The sequence below is a fragment of the Thunnus maccoyii genome, chromosome 17 (genome assembly GCF_910596095.1).
Source record: "Thunnus maccoyii chromosome 17, fThuMac1.1, whole genome shotgun sequence".
Classification (NCBI taxonomy): domain Eukaryota; kingdom Metazoa; phylum Chordata; class Actinopteri; order Scombriformes; family Scombridae; genus Thunnus; species Thunnus maccoyii.
In genome coordinates, this window is record NC_056549.1 from 13,558,545 (window position 1) to 13,577,989 (window position 19,445).

Sequence of the window (19,445 nt, forward strand, 5' to 3'; positions counted from 1 at the left end):
TATTTTGATTGAATTGTAAATACCGATGGAGAAGATGAATTTTTCACAGTAATCCAGGACACTTAAGAAAAAGGGGCAGATTAGAAAAGAACAAAAACATTTTTCTGCTCCACAAAATCATGTTTATTTTTTTAGGACATCTATCTTTGCTTTTGTTCTTTTAAAATCCAAGATAGTTTTACCCCTTTAGCCCTTTATTCAAATTAAATAAGTTGAGAAGGTCACTGTTTCCTTGCTCGAATACTCACAGTTCAGTTTGATGAGGAGTCGGGAGCTGATGTATCCAAACAAGCCGATGCCAAAACTGTTGAGAACCACTGCCTTAAATCACTGCCTTTTACACAGTGTCAACAATGATATTAAATGTAATGGAAACCAAACACGTTGCTTCTTACCTTTCTTGTTTTTATGTTATTATGTTATGTCATATATGATGGGAGAAAAGTATCTCCGAGCCAGTACAGTTGACCAATAAGGGCGCTGAACCGTCTCTTGAGTATCATTATCTTCAGTGTTGGGAAAGTTACTTTTGAAATGTCATAGGTTACAAATTACTAGTTACCCTGTTAAAAATGTAATCAGTAGCATAACTATTTTAATTACTTCATCAAAGTAATGTAACTTGTTACATTTGATTACTTTTTCTAACAAATGTTTTAAACTGGGCAATAAAGCTGAAACGTCATCACCCACGTTATCTGGAAAAATGAAAAGATGCAAAGCAACAGAATGAACGTTAAGCTTTTTTTAAAGCTTTTTTTATTTGTAATCACCAATATTTTGATTAATAACTGTAATTTAATTACATATTTTTTCTCAGTAACTGCAACAGATTACAATTACATATATTTTATAATTTAAATGCGTAACGCCGTTATGTAACTAGTTACTCCGAAACACTTGTTATCTTTTATAAAATACACAGGAAAAGTGCCTCTGATGTTCTCATCAAGCAACATTATGTTGTTCGGCTTACTTGCCAGAGTGAATTACTTTATCAAGGACGATGCTGAGTAAATGCACCACAAAGCATTTCATCATCATAAGCCGCTGAAATTCCAATGTTTTTAATTATGACTCAGATTTCTCAGAGCTTTAAACTTACATGAAACACTTTTTCATGGTGTATGACAGTATTATATATACTCTATGTTATTTATCTGTTTTTTCTGAGGCGTAAACATTTCCCTTTGTAATATCATCCTCTGCTCTGCTCTCCTCTCTCTACAGGTCCAAATAAACCCAGGAGCGCTGCCTTACCAGTCACCACTGCTAAAACATCCTGCTCTTACTACTCCAGATGTCTTTTAATGAACAACAACCGAGACACAGACAAGTAGACAGGATACAGAAGACACTAAGATACTCTGCGATTCAACTCAACCACCCCTCCCACCCCCCTCCTCAGTACTTAGTCCGATGGCTTCCCTCGTCTAACTGTCTGCTGTTTTTAACAGAGTTAGGTCTGTTCCTGATGAAACACTGGCCTCATGTGGCTGAAAACTGTAACTGCAGGATATGTGTGCCACACCAAAACAGGCAGCTTCTGTAACAACTACATTGTTTTTTTTTCTTTTGTCTGACAGTCAGGAGCCAATGACTTGCATCCCCTTGTGCTGTTGTGAAAGAAACCAAGAGGGTGCAAAGAGGCCACAACTTCTTGGTGTATTATTGTGTGTTCTCTGCTGTTAAGAGAAATGTCAGTACGAAGCCCTGTTCCTTTAAGTTTCAAAGTGATATCTAACAACTCTTGAGTGCAGATATGCCTGACCAAAGAGTTTAAAAAACCCCAGAGACAAATCCCTGTGTAGCCGGTCTGGAACTTTTTTGCTCTTTGTGCCTGACAGATTCAACACTGGACTTCCAAGAATCTACTAACAAGACTACCGATTTAGGAATGTCAGACATCTTTTCTTTTTTTTTTCTAAGGTTACTTAATGGTGCATTTAACTTCTCATCTGAAAACAAAGATGGAAGCTTGAAAGTCGTGGGCTGGACTCAAACATGCTTACTCTGTTGTCTCATCCCAAACTTTGAATGTTCAATAACAGTGTGGTGTGTAGATTTGCATACTATCATCTCACATGTGCACGTGTACAGGAAGTAGACACACACACACAGACAGACATCAGATAATACATACTGTATGTCAATACACACATGCATGCACACACACACACACACAAACACACACACTTACAACAGATCTATAACTACTTAACTTTTTTTTTTACTACTAATGTGAATCTTAACAATGTTTACAATAGAAAGACTGAACTCTTGACTGACAGATAAGGAGACGGATGCGACAGGTAGATAGACAGGCAGACTGGGAGATGCAGAGAAGATGACTTTTCTAGCTGCAGCATCCCAAAGGCCATGGGGTGATGTCTGCCATATTAAAGACAGATGGGGGCAGTTGTTCCAAGTGTGTTTCTTTGGTCTCTTGCTGTCTGAAACGTCCATCCAAGACAAACAGGTAGAGGGAGAAAGAGGCAGCACATGAGAGAGAAAACAACCACTCGCTCCCTTAGAGAAGAGGTCGGTTGGCAGTTTCCCTTCCACATCAGTCCTCTGAAAGCTTTCAATGCCAAGCTTCAGTTGTCACTCAGCTGTCGCTTTCAGAGGGTGAGTCCACCCTCCCCCCCCTCCCTTCCCTTTTCTGAATTAGAAGTAAAATGCTGGAAGCCAGATTACAAGTGCCCAATCAGCCTCGTCAGCAGCATCCAGCTCTTTCTAATAACAACCAAATTCTACCAAGGTGCAACTTTTACGCCAAGAAATGACAATCGCAGTCAGTGGCCTGAATTTTGTCATGGATTTTGTACCGTATAAAAAAAATTGACAGAAAGGTGATTGTGGATAGGAGCTGGATTCGAGTTAGAGAGTGACAACTTAATGATTAATTATTTATAACTTTAAATTCTATATCGTTTTCCCAAACCACTGGTGAATGACAAATATTGGCAAAAGAAAGGGGAAAAGAAATGATAATACAGCAGAGGCTGACTCCTCGACGACACTGCACACCCAGCCTACAGAGTAATGAGGATAAAATCTATACCAGAGACTTAGGAGCTCTCCTTCTTCACCTCGCTACTCGAATTTTAATGTTGAAAGTGCCAACTACACCACACAGGTATCTGTAGAACCCGGTGTCAGACTGGGACCAAAAATAATGGGTCTCAGGTTTACTTGTCTTGGGTTCCCATGCAAGAAAAGAAAGTAGAATAGCAATAGAGGATGTCACAAATCAGAAATCTCACATTTGCATTCCAAGCTGGCAAAGCAGCTACTGACTCCGCTGCTTGTTGAGCTCATCAAGCTTCTCAGAAATGTAAAACACTCAAAATGGCAGTTTTGTGGGGAGACAGAAGGCCAGTGGTTTTTTCTCTTTTATTCTGTTCAGAAAAATCCTTATAGAAATGTGACAAAACATGTTTTTATTTGTGTTGTGATCACTGGGCCAAAAGTTTGCTGCCTTCTCCATCTATCAAGGGACACTTCTCAAGGGGGGGAAACACTGGCTTCTCTTGACATAAGAATGGTCTGACAGACCATTTCACTTTGACAAACTGATCTCAAAGTCCACCTCCCACCCCCCTCTGCCAGTTATCTCCAGCAGGATATCTGTGACTACACTGACAGTCACTCTCAAGGACAGAAAACAACATTTTGTGTGTTTGCATGAGGTGTTTCCAAACTGTATTTAATCTCATGCTGCGTGTGACTAACTAGCTACTTAAAGGGAACTGTTTGGTTTGTTGAATGCTCCTCAGCTCTCTTCAAAGAGTCCTAAATGTGAACTTTGTGATTTTTTTCTATAAATAACACAGTCTGAAATGTCTGCTGAGTAAAGGAGAAAAATAGCTACCACAATGTAAAACTGAAATGTAACTTTGAACTTCTAGACGTTTTTTAATCACATGTGGCTGTGTTTACTGTTTTTTCTAGTTGACTAATAATGTATGATGTTGTGTACAAGTGGGACTACTATGTTTTATTTCTTCTAACTGTACAGTGTATTTGACATGTGAGAGCAGTGGCAGAGATGGAGGAGGGAGAATTAGTTGCACTATAGTCTGTAATTCTTTCATTAAGCATTCTGTCATGGCAGGAAATTCACTTTCACTTCAGCATATAATTGACTTTACAAGATTAATTTATAGTTGAATTGTGAACCAACACTAAACATTGCTTTTCAATAAACAAAATGATTGCAGATGATGTGTGCATTCGCAAAATTCAAATCAGAAACTAATGCTGCGAAAGGGTCACGTAGCCATTATTTAAAAGCCAAATTGAAAATGATATTTGTGTCTTTCACAAATGAGACCATTTGAACTGAAAGTGAATTAATTTGTTACCAATTTGTTGACTGGTTGATATAATCTGCCACTGTGGAACCAGTATCAACCTAAGCAGGGCTAATCTGGCTAATTTAACAAACTGAAGCAAATACTCAGTGAATCAGAAAGGATTTCAGATATATAATGTGACCCGTGTGTGTGTGTGTGTGTGTGCATGTGTGAGTGCGTGCGTGTGTGTGTGAGAGAGACTTTGTACTGCAGTACATTGTTTTCTGTGTCATGGTGAACTGAACACTTAACCCAGAATCTGCTAAGCCTCAATCTGCTCTGAACTCAACACAAATTTAAACTGAAGAAAGAACTCATTCAAGATTGTTAATGAACAGCAATAAAAACAGTAATAATATCTTTATGTAATAATAAGAAACACAACATTTACACAGTGTTCTCAGAGTTTGTTGATCACATTTAGACTTTGAAACAGTCAATAGAGCTTTTGTCTGTAGATCTAAGAATGCACTTCTGTACATAGTGAGTTAAACATTTGCAGAACAAGCTGGAGCTAAGCCATTCTGTTGTTGAATAGTATCAATAAACATTCAGTCAAGCCATTGTAAAGTTCTGAAGTTGTATTGAGAGTTACAAGATCTACTAAAATCTAATGATTCTATCCTGAAACTTTACAGTTAGGACAGAATTAAAGAATTACATTTATTAATAAGGTACTGAGTAAATGTGTTAATAATATGAAAAAACTAGTATAAAACTAGTATAAAACTAAGTATCCTATGTTTGGCAAGATTTTCACAAATTTGCATTTCATAAGAGGAATGCAGCATCTTGAGCTTCATCGAAACTATTTTGACCAAGATGTTGAAGTGTTCAATAAGTTAAAGCCTCTGAAAACTTTATTTCAAATCTCAAGTATTCCGCTGTAATCTTAAATATTCATGACTAAATAAGTAACAAAGTTAAAGTTTGGGTGGAAAAAAACATCTCGTCTTATCCTGACTGTGTGGGTGTGGTTAGATCAGATTTGATTGATAGGCAACCCAACTGTCATTACGTTTTGATTCAAATGTTGCTTAATCTTGATGATGATGTCAGTAGTATGTAGCATCATACTTCAGCAAAGGCAGAAGCTTCTCATTTGAAATAAGCAAAACTTACTTCAGCAGAAAATGTTGCATTACTAAATTATCCCATTATTTATTAAAGAAGCTGAATGAGAAAATACGTTTTCAGGGCCTTTAAATATTGTCATTGGTTCTTGTACACTTGGTAGTTTAATATGGGAACATATTACAACAGGCTGTAAAATGTAAAGTATGATATGATTAATTATATGGAGGACCCAGGACAGAACCCTGAGGTACTCCACAGCTCAGCTGCCTTAAGTAGCAGATAACCACTCATCTCAGACATTAAAGAAAATTATCTTAAGTTCCTACAAATCATCTAACAAACTGAAACTGTATTTTTCCCTTAATTTAATTCAACATTAACTTCAGGGAAATAAGGCTGTCGCAGCAGAGAAAGTTATATCATAGGAGCATTTAAAGAATGCAATAATACATAATCATAATCCATTAAGCAACTTTTCATAGTGCTACTTTGTCAATGCAGGAATACAACATTACTAATAACATTATATGTACTAATATATAATGTTACTAACTGTCAAACAAAAATATCCAAACCTTCTCTGTGGCTCTGGGTTGATCTGTTAACGTTCACCACTGACTTGAACCATCTATGTTGATTTAACTCCTTCTCTTTTTAGGACGGTTTTCCCACCGGTGACTGACTGTACATAAACTAGACAGTTGGGAATAAAGTAGACAGTGGAGAAGGAAAGTCTATATTGTGTCCTCTGTTCTCGTTGACACGTTTCAGACATTTTTTCTACATTTCATGACCTCAGATTTGTGTATGTATATTTGTATATGAGTTGGAAAAAGTTAGATTACTCATGCAAAAGATGGAAACTTTTAGTTTTTTAGAAAGTTACATTTCATTTTGCATGACTTCAACTCACAAAAAATAAGCATAAAAAAAGGGATAACAGTACTTCCAAACAGCAAAATGAGTAAAGAACAGTACTAAGGAAAAAATGTTTTCTGTATGAGTGAATATCCCAGCAGCTATGGTCTCATCTAACTTAGAAATTCCTTCACTTCAGAAAGGAAAAAAAAACATCTACATTATGCATGTGAGTGGCAAAGTATTCACAGTCTTGAGTTATTTCTTTTGGGGCTCAGGTGTCTTTCTTGTTCAGCCAAGTGTTTTCCAGTATTTCAGTTCTGAAGAAAAATCCACTTTCTAAAATTTCTGAAATGAAGCCAGACAGGTTAACCATTGAAACAAGATTCTTAAAAGACAGCTGAGGGCAACATTCAAAACCTGATCACTTTCTCTTTATGGCTGGTCAGCTCTCACATCCTGACCAGCCATAGTACACTCAGTTTCTCCTTAACTTAGAGAGAGAGAGAGAGAGAGAGAGAGAGAGTCATTGCCAGGAAGCACTTATACCTGTGGTGAGAAAATATAGCATCAGTAATCCATAACAGGGTGGTATTCTGACATCCTCATCTAGTGCTCAAAGCTAAATTCAGTGTTTAAATCCTTGAGAATGGTGTTAAAGTAAAACATGAAACATTTTACCAATTAAGGCTCTTCAGAGAGTTGGAAAATCCCTCTTTGTAGATGCATTAGAGTCAGTTTCAGATGGAGTAAATGCTCAAGGTTGAGAGTAGTTTTATTATTTATTTGTAGCCTGTGCAGCATCCCAACTTTTATGACCTATTTTGTGAGGAACAGCGCACTCCTGAAAGCATCTGATAGCTTTTCCGGCTTTATGTAATAAGCTGAGGCTCGCACTTGTAAAGGCCTTTAATATTGTTGGCATTCTCCATTAAAACCAATTGGGCACAGCTGGGACAAGCAAACTAATTACGGCGTGGCTTGTGCCCTATGGCATTAATGAGGAATTGTAACAGAGCTAACAACTCATTTTACAGCCGCCCCAGTTAAGTTTGTTTGAAAGTTGTGCCAACAGCGCCGAACTAAAAGTGTGTCTGTCTAAATTACTTTCATCCTCCAGTGTTCAAGTGTTACTTTCTCTGTTGAAATGAGATGAGCTCCGGTTAAGGGGTGGGGGGGTGGGTTTATGAAGATGAGAATCGTTAGAGTGATGCAATGAAAAGTAATCAGTCCACAACCTTTCATATATAACCTGGATCTAGCCAGCTCCCACTAATGCCACTGGTAATGATAATAATTGTAAAAGCACAATATGATTCAGTATTTATAGCCTATAAAGAAATGTCCCTCTAATGAATGAGCACTACTGCAGCCAACAGGGATTCAATGGCACTTCCTCAGTCTGCTGGGGGAGACCATGAGATGTGGTTGAAAGGTCTAGCAAAAGCTAGTAAGTTTACCTTGAGTTGTGTTATTGAACTCATGTACAAAGCTGGTAAAACACTTTGTGAGCTCTGTAATTGTACTATAGTACTATTCTGCAAAATTGGACATCAGTGATAGTGCATATATGTTTGGAAGCCAGGGTCGGATTACCACATCAGGGGTCCCAAGGCAAAAGTCAGCTGTTCGCCCCCTAATCAAACTCCCTGTCAATTTGATTATAATATTAATAAATGCATTTTTTTTAGAATATGCACTTGGCAAGCATCATGTCACCTGAAATATTAGGTAAAGGCATTAAAACTAGATTTTGCAGGATAATGCAGGAGTCACCTTAAGGCCTGAATCATTCCAGTTTACATTAGTGGTGCATATTACTTTGCAATTAATCAAAAATACCTAAATGTTTTGCCATGCAGTAAACCTGCTGAGGACCCCTGAAGGTTTGGGGCTCAGGGTGGTTGCTTGAACCTACATCAACATACATCATTTATACACAACTCTACCTTCCAATGACCACTAGAACTGTTTCTCTTTTCACAGCTAGAACTGGTTGTGCTAGAAGTCTTGTTACAATTGACTAATATAGCCTTACATATATTAGAGAAGTGGTTTCCAACTGTTTTTTGTCATTACTGGTGGCAGGTTATGGCTTTAGTATGGAGAAATATGAGCAGTTCAACTAAAGAGAGATTTTTCCTTCTCAGAATATTTAATTTCAAGGATTATGAGAGGGCTGAAGAGGAAGGATCCAGGAAAAATGAAGACAAACATATGAGGACAGTTGGAAAAAAAATGTGTTTGTACAGCAGAATTGTTTAATTTTTAATCCCTTTAAAGGATATGTTTACTTTTTTTTAAAGTGTATCTTGATACAGTACTCATGCCAATACAATAGGTGCACTGAAGGAGTTATGGGTCAATGTAATGATTCTTCCTGTCCATACTGGCCATGAAATCTCTTCAGAATGCAAGTCCACATGAGTGATTGGGAACAAAATCCACAATAAATTGGTGTAAAAATGCATTTTAAAGTTTAGCTGAGGATAACATGAGGCTTCAGCAATGTGAGGTAGACAAATCAAGTGATTATTCTCCAAAGTTACAGTCTGTTTAGTACAAAATTAATCTGTGTTTCCATGGACAATGTTTCATTGCTGAACTGTGCAAGATATCCATTTGATTTGTCCAACTCACACTGTTGAATATTAGCTTTGGTTGAACTTATTAAGGCATTTTTGCACAGAATTTGTGCCCCATCACTTCCTTTGAAAAAGCATACAAAAAACATGAAGAAAAGGAGCAATACAAACGACCATAAGCTCAATATAAACACATGGGCATGTGGATATTGTTTTAAGACACACTTGAAAATCCTTTAATTGTCGTGTGACCTCTGAGATTTATTTTAGGAGCTAAGCACACATGCCAGCCTCCACCACTAGGCTTCCCATCGGCCTATCGCTGCGTCCCCTGCATGCTGACGTCAGACGCGGAAGCGCCGAGCTGCCTGCTTTGTTTTGTTTTGGTGGTTGAGCTGCTGGATCAGAGACAGAGGGGCAGGAGTCCGGGAGAGAACCGCTCGCTAAATGGGGAGAGCCAAATCGGTGATGGAAGATGACGGACCAATAGCTGACGCCTGTAAAATGCCGAGTTTTATCAGCACTTTCGAAGAGGGGAGGGTGAAATTGTCCCGCAACCTGCCGACAGAAACTTCCTTCACGGAAGGTAAAGTTGAGCGGTCGGTGCGAGATTTGAACCGTCGTGTCAGCAGATCAAACTCGCTGCTTTCTCTGGACGGAGGAGAGAGGGAGCCACAGGAGGAGGAGGACGAGGACGAGGAGGAGGAGGAGGAGGAGGACGAAGAGGAGGAGGAGGAGGAGAGGGATGCGGAGGGCAACAACAACAACAACTGCAACAGCGTTGGAGGAGGAGGAGGAGGAGGAGAGAGGAGGAGGTCGAGCGCTGTCGAGATTCTGAGGAGGAATTTCGGAGTTTCTAAATCCCCTTCTCTCTGTTTGAGTACAAACAGTCGGATGCAGTGCGGCGCCGAGCATGAAAGTCACGAAAGAAACGTTAACAACGGCGTCACAAACGGCCATGGAACTGAATGTGGCGAGTGTCACAACTCGGACCGAGAGACGACGGGCGAAGCGGTGACTAAAAACGAGCCAACCTTGAACGAGTCAACGACTTCTGATGTTGAAGGAGTTGAATCCGTTGCCGTTTCAGGTCATTGCCGTCATACGTGTGACAGCGGCAGCTACGCAGTAAGTTTAGACGAGTCTTTTAATGTCAAAGAGCACGTTTATTGCACTGTTTACTGCATCGCTAACGACAGCCGCCGACAAGACGTTGAAATCTCAGACGGATACGATGAAACTGTCACACCTGACGCCCAGGAAAGGGAGCTGGAGACGGGGCAGGATGCCGGGTCGAGTCCCGAACTGGTGCTCTACACGCTGGATGACTTGGTGGATCCTTTCGGGGTTATGGCCCACCGGTTGTCCGCGGAGCAGGCCGGCGCAGAGACTGCGATGCCAAGCTGCCGGGTGTGCCTGGAATCGAAAACAATCACACCCTTGCCCTGCTGCAGGAAGGCCGTGTGTGATGAGTGCTTGAAACTCTACGTCACCTCCCAGGTTGGTAGGAGGGAGTGTGAGCAAAGAAGGGGGTATTATTATCAGGATTATATTATTACAGCTCAGCAGGGTGGTCCACAGTGTCCCAGAATCAACCAGGAATGCACCACTGCATGTTCACCCCACCAGCAGCTAGTTTAGCACAGTGTGACCTCACATGTTTCAGATTTTTCACAAAAAAATCTAGATGAAGGTTCAAACTGGGCACATCTCTCTCCTGCTGTTGTTACTTTAAATCACAAAAGTCCCAGTTTTAGGGGATTATAAAAATGTCACAACATCTGCAGGTCTTCTCATGAGATCACAACTGTTTTTTTGTTGTTGTTTTTTTTTTTTTTGTGAATCTGGGTCACTGACACGTTCTGCACTAAACTAAAATAGGTCCCGGGCAGGAATGTTCTTCACAGTAGCTTACTTTGTGAGCTGTTTGGCTTATTCAGCAATAATCTCCTTTTCTTACACACTAAGAACAGCCTACAGTACAGAACGACAAATATAAAAATGATGAGGATGTGATTTCTTGCTGGGATCTGTACCAAACCAGCATGTTTCCTAATGTTTGGAGAAGATGATTTTTAGGCCACAGCATCTCTGTAGCACCAAGAAGCTTAATATACAATGGTATGTTGTAACACATTTTAACTTAATCAAAAAATTACAGTTCCTGGATATTGCACTTGGCCATATTGCGATTTCAATAATATTTCGATTAATTGTTCAGCCCTGATGGATGTAATGACTAAGTGTGTAAAAGCAAATAATAGAACAGCTATAACAGTCTGGTAGGTTCAGAAAATTATATCACTTTACTGTAATGCAGCCTTAAAAACCAGGAAAAGACAAAACTTATGACATGTCAAGATATTAGGATATCCAAAATCTAAGATGATATCTAGTCTCATATGACAATATTGATATAATATCGATATATTGCCCAGCCCTAGCCTGCAGTCTTATTTACGTAAGATTAATGGATGATCTCATCCTTACCTTTTTCACATTAAAGTGTTTTTTACTCATCCAAAGTGAGGATCTAAAGGTGAGGGATCTTGTATGTTGTACAGACACCTTCTGAGGCAAATTTTCTGATTTTGGGCTCTAAAAATATAAAGTAACTGACTTAAAATACATGTATTCTGTTATGTATCATTCATCTTGTTTGTTCAGTCTGTGTTGCAGACTTGGTATGCTTTTGTATTCACTCTTCCTCATCAGTTTAAGATTCCCTACACTTCCCAGAATACCTTTCTTTGGCTGTGGTTGCAATGCATTTTGGGCTAATTAGTTTACCGGAGAGCCACTTACCATCTTCTTCTACAGTGGACCTGCATGTCTGAATGTTGTTGCTCATTAACTCCGATGAGGAAATGAAGAATAGACAGACATAACTTTTAACTTCCGTTAATCAGCGTAGCTCCCGCGGAGACTTGGTTCCTGTCAGCATTCTTCTGGTCATTATCCCAGTTTTAATTAACCTGTGAGATGCCCCCAATATCCTACCAGTCGAGTAAAAGTTGCAGCTTTTGTTGCTGTTGCTACCGTAGCAATCATCTGCTGTAATCTGTTTTGATGATACTGTTTTTATCAGCCAACCAGAACCTCTGCTACTCTTTTTTTTTATCTGCAGTTATCTTGCTTTGATAACAAGGCATGAATAATCATACAAACACAGACACAAGCAGACTCTCTGATAAGCGCGCTGAGAAGGAGATAAGGGTCATATAAACTATCCTGCGCAGGTGGATTTTTTTTTATTTTTTTTACCGTCAATTCACTGTGAATGTATTTTAGCACACATGCAGCCTAGGTGATAACCCTCAAGCGTTATTTCAGAGAGATCGGAGCACATGGTCGTAGTGCAAGGCTGTTGGATTGCCTTTGCTTACGGGCACTTGGGCAGTGATAACAGGCAGGGTAGATAATGTATTTTCAGCCTCACTGCAGTAGGAAGCTGCGGCTTCCCTACCTCACAATCATGTTCTGTTTTACTCCAAGGCTAACAACACCTCATTGTGCACAAGTGTCGGATTCTTGTAAATGCACGCTCTGTTATAATGTTTATACAACGTTATAATGGAAATGACAGTGAAAATGCAGAACCCACAATACAAACACACCACACAAGGGGACACGTGCATGTGCGTATTTGAGAGAGAGAGAGAGAGAGAGAGAGAGAGAGTGTGATAGTGCCAGCAGTGGTAACCTGTCCAACCAGTCTGGCAGTGGTCTCACATCACAGTGTGACCGCGCTGTTGTGGCAACAACACTATTACACATCAGTATACATTTTCATAATCACGTAATAGGCTTTTTAGTCTGTGTATGCACGCATGTGTGTGTGTGTGTGTGTGCGCTCGTGCTGCAGGGAGATGTTGGGTGTAACTCCAGCTGAGGTCGATGCTATTGTTCTTTGCTTTCTGCCTGCCATCATTTCACACACACACACACACACACACACACACACACACACACACACACACCTGCAAAATGCTCCGGTGTCTTATCATGTGTCAGTACAACTGGTCTCACTGGCTTTGATGGACTGAAAGAAAGTATGAAATGAGGAAGGAAATAGAGAGGAAAAGATGCCCTGGGAGGAAAAAAGATAGCTGGGTGGAGAAAAGGAAAAAAGAGGTGAAGGTCAACTTAGTGTCTGTCTAATCGTACCTGTGATACTTACTGTATCATAGATAAGATTAGATGAGATCTGAATACACACACACTTGTATTGTTTTGGGTTTTATAGATCCAGATGTAAAAAAAAAAAAAAAAATCATTCTCTTGAAACAAAGTAACGCGCAAATGAGAGACTATAAAACATACACGTCGGTTTTTTAAAGTGATTATGAAATAGTGCACACTATAGTGAGAGAATCACTTCTATCTGGTGCAGAGCTGCAACGATTAGTTGATTAATCGATCAGTTGATTGACAGAAAATTGATTGGCAACTATTTTGATAATCAAATGATCATTTTTGTAATTGTTTTTGGGTCGATATGCCAAAAAATGTGTTTCATTTCAGCTTCTCAAATGTGATGATTTAATACGGTATGACTTAATTGTCAGCTTTGTCATTTATTACAGTAAACTGATTAGCTTTCAAAATAAGACATTTAAAGACATCAGCCTTGACGCTCTGAAATTATAACAGGCATTTTTCACTATTTTCTGACATTACAAAAACGATTGATCAACAAAATAATTGGCAGATTAATAAATAACGAAAATAATCGTTGCATGCAGACCTAATGTGGTGTGCAGGTAACAAAATGTCAAGCCCTGACAGTAGAAAATCACTGTGTCAAAATATGTTTTATATTTACTTTTAAGGCTGCAAAAACATTATAATTTTCAAATCCATTGGTTGATTCTTCTATTAAATGTCAAAAAATAGTAAACGGTGACCTCCCAGAGCCCAATTTGACATCTTCAGATTTTTTTTAAATTAACGTAGCAGTGCAAAACCTAAAGATACTCAATTTACAATTATATTAAAAAAAGCAAAAAAAAAAAGAGAATGTTTGACATTTATTTGCTTAATAAGTCACTTAAACAATAAATTGATCATCAAAATTGTTGCAATTTTTCTGTCAATCAAGTAAACAACTAATCATTTCAGATCTGTTGTTTTTCTCCTTTCAGATACGTAACAAGTCGATCATTTATTTTTAAATTGTGCGTTCTTCCCCTCGAGGCTCTGTAAAAGTCTGTGATGGGATACTTAGTGTTTGACTCAGTGGCCAGTTGCTGCCACTCACTCACTCACTCTGGACTAATGTGTGTGTTATAATACATATTAACTTCCACTCTCCCCAGACCTCCTTCAACCTTCCATTCATTTTACCTTCACTCCCTCTCTACTCTGGTAAATTATTAACCATTTCCCATCAGTGGTGGGAATATTTAGATTTGATCCAGAGTTGCTTTCTGTGCTGTTCTTAGTGTTACTTTTTCTATTCTATAAAGGATACTGAAGCTTAAAAACCTTGAACAAAATTAGAATATCCACTGTCTTATTGTACATTTTTTAAAAATGCGCATAATATTATTTTCCATGCAGGCCATTAACAAAATTAAGAAACTCTCTTGTAAGACGCTGTATCACCTGTCTGTGATGTCTCCCAGGTGCGAGTGGCCAAGGCTTACATCAGCTGTCCGATCCCAGAGTGCAGTGGCTCCCTGGAGGAGGGAGTGGTGGTTTCCCATTTAGCCAGCGAAGACGTGGCGAAATATCGTTACTTTTTGGAGCTGAGTCAGCTGGACTCCAGCACCAAGCCCTGCCCCCAGTGCAGCGAGTTCACCTCTCTGAAGAAGCACAACCCCAACCGTTCCGAGCAAAAGTACAAGGTAACATGACAACACGTTACTGCAACACAACTCAACTCAGTTTTATTTTCATCTTTCATACAAAGCAGCGGGATTAAAACAACACAGACAGAAATAAATAAAAGCAAAATAGTCAAATAGGTAAATAAAATTTTTCAAGACTAAAAATGATTAAAGTGTTGAAAATAGATAAATAAGTCAATAAAATAAAATAAACACCAGGCAAATTCCAGCAGGTTTCCATGGCGATTTGCAAATGAATTGCCTTTTTTTGATTTGTACAACTGTATCTAACGAGAATCTTAATTTATCGTTAAAATCGTCAACAAGGTTATCAACTAAGCCAGTGGTGGATGGAGGGAAAGTATTCACCAGCTTTAAAATTCTATCCATAACTCGATTGTTTATGTTTTGTTTCAACAACAACAGTCTCTGGACATTTGATGTTAGAAAGAATGATGTTAGAAAAGACACAAAAAATGATCAGAAACAGGGACTTTAGCAGTAGAGGAAATATCAACATCAATACCCCTTAGTAATAACTACATCCAGTGTATTTCCATGAATGTGGGTGGCACTCTGTACATGCTGAACAAGAGTGAGACAAGCAACAAGATCCAGGAAATCCAAAGCCCTCGAATCATTGTGGTCATTGACATGAAAATGAAAACCATTACTGGCAAGAACAATGGACATAAAATCATAAAACTCAGATAAGAAGTCGATGTCGTGTTTGGGAGGCTGATACACAGTCACAGTGAGTACAGGCTGGTGTGCTTTGATAATCATTGTAAAGTATTAAAATGTTAGAAAATTGCCAAAAGAACACAGAGTGCAGGTAAAACTACTTTATTTTACACACTTCCCTCTAACTGCACACTTGCTGCAATTTTATATACATATATTAACTTAAGTATGTGTCTACTGTCTTCTCTCCCTACTGTAGATCCAGTGTAGCAATTGCCAGTTTGTGTGGTGCTTTAAATGCCACGCACCCTGGCACAATGGGCTCAAATGCCGCGACTACAGAAAAGGAGACAAGCTGCTACGAAACTGGGCGAGCGTCATCGAGCACGGACAAAGAAATGCCCAGAAATGCCCGCAGTGCAGGGTAAGAACCGAGAGAGAACAGTTTATTAGAAGAAACAAGGTATTGCAATATTGTTTTTTTCACCGCAGAGAACAACAGTGAAAGTAGGTAAGCGAGTGGAAATGGGAAAAGGGAGTGAGTTGGGTGATGGAGGTGAATGAATCGATGACGGCTAAAAAAAAAAAAACCGTGAGAGCAGAGACTGATGACGGATGGAGAGCTGCAGAAAACTAGATGGACTCATAGGTTTTAAGTGCATGTGAATCAGCAGAGCAGAGGATGCACAGACAGTCAACGTATTAGCAAAAAAAAAAAAAAAAAATGATGATGATGCCATATCTTTAAACTCGCTGGCATCTCTCTCACAGTCATAAAACAAGTCTTATCTTAAAGTCTCATTACGACGAAGTTAGTTACACAATATCTAATTTGACTGTCAGAAGATAACTAAAGGAATTAAGCAAATTACCGGTATATGGGACCTGTTTCCACTTCCCATCTGAGTCTCTGAGTTTCTGCTCTGGAAGGAGGGAGAGGAGGATCGTGTCGGACTGTGAAGCCAACAAATTGGTGTCATGCTGAGTTGAGCTGGAAAAGAGGCTGAGAGCAGCTGAACTTAATGCCCAGTTTATAGTGAGACCGCTCACCGCTCCAGCGGCCGAATAGTAAAGACCCATGAACTGTGCTGCTGCCGTGCTGCGCGTTAGTTTCTGAACCAGATGCTTGAAAGAACGTTAAACTTTTGTGATAATGCGTGTTGCTTTTTTGTCAGTGCGATGTGTAGTATGTGGGGGAGGATAACTTTCTCTTTTTGTGTGTGTGTGTGTGTAGATCCACATTCAGCGCACAGAGGGATGTGACCACATGACCTGTACGCAGTGTAACACTAACTTCTGTTACCGCTGTGGAGAGCGCTACAGACACCTAAGGTAAGAATATTTAACTTTTTTTTTTTTTGACTGCCTTGTTCAACCATCTCTGTTCTGTTCTTGTTTCATCTTAAAGTCACAGCATAACAGAAGTCAGACAGAAGTGTTTTAGCTTCTGTTCTGTTCTGTGTGACGTTACATCAAATCATTCAGATTTGATTGGACCGCTAAAAACAGGTGTGGCTTAGCAGATACAGTGCAATAGATGTAATAGATGAGATGTAGGGATTAGGTAGTCGACCAGAAGTCACATTTGATTGGATACGGCTCAAGATGAGTCATCAAACATTTGAAAACATTTTTATGTGTAGAGAAAAGAGAGATTTTGATGTAAAAATACTTGTTTGTTGTTTTTTTTTAACATATATTTTTTCATAGAACAAGAGATAACTGAACCCAGAGACACAGGATCAGAACTGTTTCTTTAAATCTTTAAACTTTTCTCTGTTGTCAGGTTTTTCGGGGACCATACGTCCAACCTCAGCGTTTTTGGCTGCAAGTACCGCTATCTACCAGATAAACCGCATCTGAGACGGCTAATTAGAGGGTCTGTCTGTGGTAAGTAGCTGTGTGTGCTGGAAGGAGAATGCCGACTCTTTGACTAAGGGAATAAAATGAAAATCACCACTTTAACCTCAATTAATCAGGGGATATTGAACTCCCTCCTCTCTTTCAGGACTATTGAGTTCTACATTAATACGGCTACATATGGAGTGGTTTAGTGTTTCAAGTAAAAGCCTAATTCAGTGAGGTCTGGGAGTTATTTGGCGTCAAGCTGTTGTTGGTGATAAACAGTTTATCTCTCTGGCGTTCCCATTTTCTCCTCACTGTTGAGAAAAAAAAAAAAGAGTCGTGTCTTATCTGCGACGGATCTGAATTTACCTCTTGATATCCTTGAAAGATGAGTCGAACACATCCAACCTCTTTACTGGCAGAGGCCACTGAGGAAAAAAAAGCTTTATAATGACAAGCATCACGTATGAGATCATGTCAGTTTCACGGTAATTATTCATTCAACAGTTAACAAACGTGTGCACTAACATGCCTCCAGGAGGGTTGAACTCTCTCTCTGATAGATTTGTTTGACTGCGCTCACCATGACAGCTACAGCGAGTTTGATCAGCGGGGTGCCTGTTGAACTGAGAGCTAATTTGTCCGCTAACAAGAACAATTTAGCCATTATGGCTCTCATCTCTATTTCCATGACATGGACTGTCAGCGGCGCTGATTTTGCATGTAATAAGGGACATTTTACTGTAGATGGAGTTGATAATTTCCCCCCTAAAAATCTGCTCTGGATTCAGTAACTTTTTACAGCCATAATTATGCAGCTTTGAACAAACATTTGAAATTTTCTGCAGGGATGAATTTAAATAAAATATAACAAAACACATAAAATTTGAACTCATGTATATTCTGTTTCATCTGAAAAGGGAACATTAAATCATTATGAATGATCATTGCTCTCTTCCTTTGCTTTCTCTCTTTCTCTGCAGCCACTAAGGTGCTGATAGCTCCGGTGGTCATTTTGCTGGTCGTGGTGCTCGGAGCCCTGGCGCTGGTGATAGGTAACATAATTATACACATGAGCACACATGCACATTAATCAAAGTGAAACTGCGGTAAACAGAAAATGGTTTAGCTCTATTACAGATGTTATACAGATATTTCCTTCCACACAGCTTTACTGTGTATATAAAAAATAATAACTACACCGCACACATGCCTTTTATATTAGTCGGCCTCAGAAGAAGTTATATTTAGAGTTACCCGCATCTCCACGTGTCATGTGAAACAAGTCAACTTGTTTTAAAATGCCACAGCTGTAGATCCAGATCGTCACTCTCTGGGTGACTGACTTTTTTACTTCCTGGAACTACATTTACCAGTAATACCAACCAACTGGAAACTCTCTGAGCAGCCTGGCAGGCAGTATTGTGAACCGCTGATGCCTCCGCCGAACTGTAATTAGCGCTAATCTCTTTCCCGTGTCTGTATGTCTGACAGATGATCCGCTGCAGGCTAACATGCCGTGATAGCAGATTCATATTTATTTTCTTCGTTAATAGAATCAGCGCTGTGCTGTTGTGTCTCTCCATTCCTCTTTTTTTTTTTCCGGTTCAATAAATGTTTCTGTTTTCAAGTGCTCTATAAGATGGAATAATTAGATAATTGAAGCTTAGCATTAACAGGCGATTCAAGATTTCAAATGTACATTAAAGGGTTTAGTAACATTATGAGTCTCATTATAGAAACAAGGATATTTTTGCTTTAATCCATCTTGTCCTCCCACACACTTCCTGCCTTCCTTGTCTGCAGGTTTGGTAGTTTTCCCGGTCTACTATGTGTGTAAGAGGAGGAAGAAGCAGCGCACCCAGGGCTCCGGACGCTGGATCTGAAACCTGTCCTGCACTTCATCCAGACCACACACACACACACAGACATACACACACACACACACACATATACACAGAGCTCCAAAAGACAACACCCACATCTCCTCAGGGACGCACACGCCAGCCTGAGTCATCGCAGAAGTCTGAGACAAACATCAGAAAATGAACACTGGCAATTAGTGAAGACCTTTCAGGGTTAATAAAGCGAGACCTGGACGATCACACGTCATCGCGTCAAGAATATTTTTATCTCATGGGACCACTGCTGCACAAGGAATGCTTCATTAGGCCAACTCTTGTCCCCGGACACATCACATTCGCAGT

General features: G+C 39.5%; 2 protein-coding genes across 2 annotated transcripts in view; both read left to right on the plus strand.

The window, feature by feature from the left end:
- nkain2 (sodium/potassium transporting ATPase interacting 2) overlaps nucleotides 1-4,928 on the plus strand; it is a 107,432-nt gene extending 102,504 nt beyond the window's left edge. The window contains exon 7 of the mRNA XM_042389555.1: nucleotides 1,231-4,928. Coding sequence (XP_042245489.1) covers nucleotides 1,231-1,240 — 10 coding nt within the window. The 3' untranslated portion in view covers nucleotides 1,241-4,928. The remainder of the gene's footprint in view (nucleotides 1-1,230) is intronic.
- Nucleotides 4,929-9,229: 4,301 nt separating this feature from the next.
- Nucleotides 9,230-19,345, plus strand: rnf217 (ring finger protein 217). The gene is made up of 7 exons (XM_042391130.1): nucleotides 9,230-10,378; nucleotides 14,506-14,727; nucleotides 15,653-15,817; nucleotides 16,628-16,725; nucleotides 17,180-17,283; nucleotides 18,222-18,293; nucleotides 19,045-19,345. The coding sequence occupies exons 1-7, from the start codon at nucleotides 9,326-9,328 to the stop codon at nucleotides 19,122-19,124; spliced, it is 1,794 nt and encodes a 597-aa protein (XP_042247064.1). The 5' UTR covers nucleotides 9,230-9,325; the 3' UTR covers nucleotides 19,125-19,345.
- The last annotated feature ends 100 nt before the right edge of the window (nucleotides 19,346-19,445 follow it).

Bases quoted from the DNA above. Each gene is read 5' to 3' on its own strand.
- rnf217 (XM_042391130.1), top strand. From the start codon at position 9,326: ATGGGGAGAGCCAAATCGGTGATGGAAGATGACGGACCAATAGCTGAC. The intron at 15,818-16,627 runs GTAAGAACCGAG...GTGTGTGTGTAG, and splicing joins AGAAATGCCCGCAGTGCAGG to ATCCACATTCAGCGCACAGA. The intron at 18,294-19,044 runs GTAACATAATTA...CCTTGTCTGCAG, and splicing joins AGCCCTGGCGCTGGTGATAG to GTTTGGTAGTTTTCCCGGTC.